We start from the raw sequence: 7,494 nt of genomic DNA on the forward strand, positions 1-7,494 counted from the left end.
AAAAAAAAAGAAAAAAAAAGAAAAAAAAAGAAAATAATAAAAATAGTGTGCGTAGGAGGAACTAAGCACCAAAACGGAATCTAGCGTACGGCAGGACCCTAGGCTCTGCAAAGCAAGGAAATGAAAAACGGGGGGTCTGAGGGTGGGAGCGTGGCTAGGGGAGAGAAGCACATTTTGGCAGAAACACCTCAAAACCGTCAGAAAGGGGCTGGAGGGCTGGGGAACGGTGCCGCCCCTTCCCACGCGGGCCGAGCCGCCCTCCCGTGGAGCGGGGGACACGTGGGGACATGCGGTTAACGAGGAGCCGGTTGAGAGCCCCGTAGCCSTTTTGCTCGTGAGATGAGACCCGTCCCGTAGCCGAGGGCCGGGCACACGCACCGGGCTGGACAAAAMCGTATTTTTTTCCAAAAAACGTCTGAAAATAATAATAATAGTGATAATAAAAAAGCGGCCCTTGCACCCATGGGGTCCCCCTGATCCCCATGTGGGACCAGGATACGAGGTCTCCCCTCCCCCGCCGCACCTTGCAGCCGCCCAGGGCCCCTGGGGGATGCCCAGTCCCTCTCAAAACCCATCTGCGACCACCCCCACTCGCGTCCATGTCCTCGCCGAGGCCACTGAGGAGCCGGGCCACCTGCCTGGGCATGGTAGAACGTGTGACAGGCCAACTGCCTCCTCCCACCCCCTTCCCGCATAGCCAGATTTGGGGAACACTATTTTATCCATTACATTTTATTATCATTATCATTATCATTATCATTATCATTATCATTATCATTATCATTATCATTATCATTGTCATTATTATTATTATTTTCTGGGGAAAGAGCGGCTGCCGGGCTGCGAGGGAGAAGGGGACATGGAGTAGGGGAAAAACCCCTCTGCGGGGCAGAGCTCAACGAGCTCCCGGTTCCCAGCCAAGAACAAAGGAGCGGGGCGTGGGACGGGGACACGGGGAAGGAAAAGTGGGGAGAGTAAAAAAAAAAAAAGTGGAAAGGGGCCCAGCTCGAAGCAGAGGGTCAAGGCACAAGACCACGAGTTCCGCTGCCACCCTCCTCCGGCTGCGCCCTAACGACTTGTCCCTTCGGGGAGCAGACCTGGTGCCGGAGAGGGGAATCAGGCTAGCTCGCCCCCCCAGCACCCCGCTCCTGCCCCCAAACAGCCCCTTCCTCCTCCCCCCGCCCGCTCCGGAGAGGCTCCTCGGAATTCCGCTCTTCCCTAATAAAACGGTTCCTCCGTTCCGCGAGGGGCAGGACCCTGTTCCTGCGTTCTGTTACAACCTGGCCCAACCTAGGCACAAGGGAGCGACCCTGACCCCGTGTCCCCCGCTTTGCTCCCCGCCAAAGTGTGGCCCTGGCCATGGCAGGCTGCTCTCTCCGCTCGCCCTCGTGGCCTTAGCTCTACCCGGGAGGAGAGAGGAGGAATTACGAGAGAAGCCACAGCCCGTGGAGCAAAAAGGAAGGGGAAAAAAAAAGGAGAGAGAGAGAGAGAGAGAGAAATAACGCTGGGCATCGCCTACCTGCCGCCCGGGAGCCGTGCCGCCGCGCAAGCACCGCGCACTGCGGGAGCTGCAGGCATCCCGGCATTTATTGGAGCTGAAACTGGGCGACTGTTGACTTTAGCACAAAGCAAAGATTTCACTGCCCGCTAGTTTAAAAATGAATATTTTACCAAGATATCGATCAGCTTTATAAAATTCAGTTAAGCACAATGGCTCCAAAGGAGGGGGTGGGGGGCAAAGGAAAGGGACGCAATATAATATCTGTGTAAATTTGCTGAAGTATGACGTGGTGTTGAAAGTTTACCCTCCTGGAATTTGGATCTAGATTCGCGCCCCCCCCCCTTTTTTTTTTTTTTTTTTTTTTTTTCTGACTTTGTTTATTCACAGATCACGGTTGCTTAAACCGGCAGGAGCAGAATGCACTTTCAGCGAGGCTGAGGGGCGGGCGAGGGTGCGTTGTGGAGGGATAGCGGGGCCGGGAGGGAGAGACCCCCCCCCCAAAAAAAAAAAAAAAAAAAAAGAGAGAAACGGCAAGGTAGTAAGAGGAAGAAGAAATGGGTGGTGTGGTGTGGTTGCCCCTTTCCCCGCTCCACCAAGTCCTCCCATGCCTGGAATTCGATGTGAATGGGCAGGAAAAAAAATAAATTGATAAAGTAAATGCGGAGTGGGTAGATTCATCTGCGCGCACGCTGGATCTGATGAGCGGGGTGGAAGGCGCTTAAGCCGTTTGAAAGCAGCGCTGCGCGGAGGCGGCTGCTGCGGGACGGCGCAGGTTAGAGCGCGGCAGGCGCGGCGCGCGGTCCCCCCGGCACTGTMACCCCGCGCCCATTCTCCTGCCCCGCGGGAGCCTTTTATGTGCTAATGAAACACATTGGATGCCTCGCTTCACAACGTGTGTGTCCTCGCCGTATAGAGACGGCGTCCTTGTTTTGTTTTGTTTTGTTTTTGGAAGTTTTTTTTCTTCCTCCTCCCCACCCTTTCCTCCCCATTTTTTTTCTCTCTCTCTTTCCGTGAACAATGGCGAATTTTAAGGCGGATTTGAATGTTACTTGGGGAAGCAACATCTATTAGTCCCTTAAATGCGTGGGAACGACAACAAGTGGTTGGGGGAAAGGGCAGAATGTGGATGGCGGGGGTAGAAAAAAATAAATACGTGAAAACAGCACCCGCCGAGGCAGCTCGAGCGGGGCTGATGTGGCGGAAAAATGTTTTGCTCCCAAGGCCGCAGCGCGCCGTGGGGTTAAAAGCAGCTCAGATATGTTTAAAGGTGGGGGAGAAAAAGTCCCCAACTCTGACGAGCTGCTGCTGCTCCTGGCCTGCGGTTCGGAGGAGCCCCGCGAAAGGCAGCGGACGGGCCCGCGAAGCCGCCACGGAGCCGGTGCCCCCGACCTGGCCCGCGGTTTCCGCGGAGGGAAAGGGCAACGAGGCGCTCGCTCTGCCGGCACCAAATTAAAAGCGGCAGCCGAAGGGCGCGGGCGCTGCGCGGGGCCGGGATCTGCGCTGCGCTGCACCGGGCCCGGCGCGGCCGCGGAACGGAAGGGTTGGCCGAGGAGGGGGGACACCGATTCCCTCCCCTCTGCGCCAGGGAGGACTGGGGCACTCGAGGGGCTCAGCCCCATCGCATCCCACCAGTACCACCCGGGCAGCCTCTCTGCCGACCGCCTCCCAAGCGCCGAGGCAGATCGGGCCCCGTCGGTGAGCACTGGATGGGAAGGAGCGGCGCAGACGGAATGGGACGGGGTTGGATGCGACGGAAAGGGTCTGGACGGGACGGGACGCCGGCGCCCGGCGGCTGGGAGCCTTGGGACCGCTGCACCGGGACCCTGCGCGGGCGCGGGACTCGGGGCCGCCGCTCCCGGCCCGACGGCTCCGCGGGGCCCGATCCGCCGCCGGGGCCGGAGGAAAAAGGGAGCGAGTCCCGTCGGAAACAAACAAACATACAAAAAAAAAAAAAAAAAAAAAAAAAAAAGGAGAGAGAGAGAAAAAAAGGATGTGGGACATTAAAAAAAAAAGGCTAATAACACTTTAATATAGTTATGTGAAAATCTGGCCATTCGCTACCAGAATACACATTTATAAGCCATAAATAAAACATACAGAAACGATAAATTAAGATCCAAGTAGTTTACTCTTCCGGTAACATCAAGCGTTTGTTTCAATTACAACAGTCTATCTTGCCATTTTTTTATTTTTTTCGTAGTTTTTCTCTCTTTTTTTTTTTGTTTTTTGTTTTGTTTTGTTTTGTTTTGTTTTGCTTTACTCCCCTGTTTCCCCCCACTTTTTACAACATTACAAGACTTTTGGTCCTCTGATTCGAAACTAGCATCGGTTTTACACTTAAGTAGGGTTTTGTTTTTATTTTTTTTTCCTCATCACTTTCACACACAAAAAAAATAGATATATTTATACCTCCCTGCAATGACAACAACGAAAAAAGAAATAGCCTCCCCTCCCCACAAAAAAAAGTCCCCATATCTCACACCCAAGCCCCCCTCCCCACTAAACCGAATCGCCCCACAAAGGAAACCAAGGGAATTGTTGTCCCCCCACACATACTCCTCCTGGCACAKGCGGCTCTGGGCCAGTGAGAACCAACACACCTTCCCTTAGTGTGGGTCGAGATGCTTGCAAGACACGCATCAGTAGTTGTCCAAACAGATGCAAACACCTGGAGCCAACCAGAAAACAAAAATAGATAGATATATATGTATATATACCGTGCTCAACAGCGTTCATAGTCCATCCTGCTGCCAGGGGGCTGCACAGGGGCTGGGGTGGCTTTTTCCCCTTGGCAAGGGGAGGTTTCTCCCTTGCCCTTTTTTAGGAGGAGTTCATGATGGGCCGGGAATACACACCTTGGTAATAAGAAGTCTCTCCAGCTAAAGGGGAGGACTCTAAGCCATTTTTGTTCGTTACGGGTCCCATGGCCAGGCTGCTGGGCATGGGCGAAGCGTAGCCTGAGTAGTGCATCACTTGCTCGTAGGCCTTGAGGTCCATTTTGTGGTGGTGGTGGTGGTGGTGGTGAGGGTGGTGATGCTGCTGCTCGGAGGAGGACATCAGGTTGTTGATGGAAAAGGGGTGGTTGAAGGCATAGTGGTGCTCGGGCTTGAGATGGGCATCATGGGGCAGGCCAGCGTGCTGGGGTGCCAGGAGGTGCTGCCCTGGCGAGGCCGCCGGCTCCCCGGGGCTCAGCCCCGTCGTGCCCTTCAGGTCGGCCAGGGCTCGCTTGTGGTCCTGGCATGGTGAGCTGCTGGCGGGGGACTCGGCGCTGGCTGAGCCCTCAGAGCCTCCCGAGGAGCTGCCTTCCCCCAGGGGTTGGCTAGGTGGCTGCCCGGGCCCCTTCTTGCTCCCGCTGCCTGCCCCGCTGCTTGCCCCACCGCTGTCCTTGGCGGCCAGCTGCTTCTCGCACTTGAAGCGCTTCTGGCGGCGCAGGTAGCAGCCGTTCTCAAACATGTTGCCCGAGTCGGGGTGCAGCGTCCAGAAGGAGCCTTTGCCTGGCTTGTCCGGGGAGCGGGGCACCTTGAGGAAGCAATCGTTGAAGGAAAGCGAGTGGCGGATGCTGTTCTGCCAGCGCTGCTGATTCTGGCGATAGAAAGGAAAGAGGTCCATGATCCACTGGTAGATCTCGCTCAGCGTCAGCATTTTGTTGGGTGACTGCTGGATGGCCATGGTGATGAGGGAGATGTAGGAGTAGGGCGGTTTGGCATGTGTGTAGCTTCGCCGGTAGGTCTTGGGGTCCCTGGAGCGGTTGAGGTTGGACTGCCCGTAGATGGGGCTCATCGAGTTCATGTTGGTGTAGGGAGCCAGGGCATTCATGGAGCTGGCTTGGCCCCCCATGGGGCTCATGCTGGGGCTCAGGTGGGTGCCCATCCCTGCTACGCCAGCCGAGCCCATGCCCGGCATGGCACCTGTGCCCGGCGACATGCCAGTGAGCGAGGGGCTCATGCCCGTGTTGGCGTAGGACATGTTCATGGAGGTGGCAGCTGTCATGTTGGCCGTGGTGCTCATGGCCGACATGGTCATGTACGTGTTCATGCTGTTCATGCCCAGCCCTGCGTTCATGTTGCTCACCGAGGAGTAGCTCTGCGAGGGCAAACGAGAGAGAAACGGACGTTTGTGGGGGGAAGGCAAATGGGCAGTAGGGAAACCCCGACGGGGGCGACGGCGGCCCCCCCCGAGCAGTGAAACGGTGCCAGGAGAGCCCAGCCTCAGCGCGTCTYGCTGGCAGGAGAGCCCTGGCAGCCGCCGCGCGCCCCATCTTGCGGGGGGCGAAGAGTTAAAGCTCCAACGGGCCGAAACGCTCGTTAAGGGGAAAAAAATAATAAAAAAAATCACCAAGAACAACAACAAAAAAAAAAAAAAAAAAAAAAAAAAAAAAAAAAAAAAAAAAAAAAAAAAAAAGGGAAAACGGAATCGCGATCAAATCGGTCGCCCCGTCCCTGGAAGGAGGCTCGGAGCTGGAAGTGGGGAGTAAGGGACATCTCTGCCTGAAGCGCGGAGAGGAGGGAAGAGAGAGGAGGCAAAACGCGGCGCCAACTCCTGCCCACCCCCCGCGCTCCCCCCCGAGCCGCTCCATGCCCCGCTTGCCCCGAAGCGGGGGAACCGGGGTGCGTGTATGTTGGGGGGGGGGTGGGAGGCAAAACACAACCTTCCCAAATATCCCACCTTCTCCTCGGCCCCACGACGTTTCCCCTCCTGCCCCGGCCCCCCAGGTGCCCAGCGTAGCCCCGTGAGACTCCCCCGGGGGGTGCACTGGGTTGTGCCGGGTTTTAGGGGGGCCGGCATTAGTTCCCTCCTTACCTCAGGCTCCCCGTAGTAGTTGCTCCAGTCGCTGTGCTCATGGCCTTCCATTTTCACCGCTCCCAGCATACTGGAGGTGGAGTGCATGGCAGTTTAAAATTTAACAGCCACAACAAGCGACGGCAGAGAGCAACCCAAAAAAAAAAAAAAAAAAAAAAAAACCAACCCACCTCCCCAGCCCTCCCTCCCCTCCGCCGCGCTATCGCTGTCTGAGCCGCTGGAGGAGGAGGAAGAGGAGGGAGGGAGGAAGGGCGCGGAGGGGGTGGGGGGGCACGCGGCTCCGGGGCTGGGGGGTTTTCGCCGTTGCTCCTTGGGTGGGTTTTCGGTTTTCTCAGCTCTTCGAGGCGAAGAGTCGCCCGGAGGCGATGGAGGAGCCGGAGGAGGAGGAGGAGGGAGGAGGGAGGAAGAAGAGGAGGAGGAGGAAGAGGAGGACAAGTGCTGCAGTGACGTGGGTGCCCCAGTGATATAGCACAGTGCGGCCGGGCGAGCCTCCAATCCCCAGGTTCTCGGCTGCCCATTTGAATAATCAGCTCACACCTAGGCGGGAGAGGCTGCTCCGCGGCCCCCCGCGCACCTCTACGCGCCCTGGGGCAGCGCATGACCCCTACTCCACCCCCAATCACCCCAGAACCAGCTCCTTCTCCCTGCTTCCTAAGGACTTCCTGCGGGAGCCCCGGCGGGAGCCTCTCCCTGCGGCCGGCAGCCCCGACGGGCGCCTCCTTCAGCGCCCCGCACGGATGGCCCGTCTCCCTCCATCCATGCCCTCCATCCATGCCCTCCGTGTCTACGCACCTTTGCTCCCCGCGGCCGCTCACAGGAGGCGCCCCCGGGCCGGGACGCGGCGCCCCGACGGCTCAGGCCGCGGCGGCGCCCGGGCTCTGCCTCATGGCCCGGGCTCCGCGCGGCTCCGCGGCTGCTGGCGCGGGCTCCGGCAGCAATTTCGTAACTAAAACAAACAGCGAAGGCAGCGCAAGGGGTGGCACAGGAGAAGCGACGTCCCGCGCCCCGACGGCTGATCGCGCGGAGCCCCCGGACCCTCAAGTAGACCCCCCGTGTCCGCCGGCCGTGCGGGGATCCCGGCGGGTCCCGCCGCTCCCGCTGCCGCCGCAGCTCCTCGGGCGGCGGGATGGCTGAGGAAAAAAAAAAAAAAAAGAGGAATTTTTTTTTTTAAAAAACAGTCCGCTTCAGTCGCG

The 7,494-nt window shown here is 57.8% G+C and overlaps 1 protein-coding gene across 1 annotated transcript; it reads right to left on the minus strand.

Annotated features, from left to right (window-relative positions):
• Window positions 1–4,172: 4,172 nt before the first annotated feature.
• On the minus strand, window positions 4,173–6,422 carry FOXA2 (forkhead box A2). The gene is made up of 2 exons (XM_026039244.1): window positions 6,302–6,422; window positions 4,173–5,584 (listed from the first exon to the last, which is right to left on the minus strand). Exons 1-2 carry the CDS (start codon window positions 6,386–6,388, stop codon window positions 4,322–4,324), a joined length of 1,350 nt encoding a protein of 449 aa, XP_025895029.1. The 5' UTR covers window positions 6,389–6,422; the 3' UTR covers window positions 4,173–4,321.
• Between the last annotated feature and the right edge of the window lie 1,072 nt (window positions 6,423–7,494).

The sequence above is a fragment of the Nothoprocta perdicaria genome, unplaced genomic scaffold (genome assembly GCF_003342845.1).
Source record: "Nothoprocta perdicaria isolate Ctin4 unplaced genomic scaffold, notPer1 scaffold_224, whole genome shotgun sequence".
In the NCBI taxonomy this organism is placed as follows: Eukaryota; Metazoa; Chordata; class Aves; order Tinamiformes; family Tinamidae; genus Nothoprocta; species Nothoprocta perdicaria.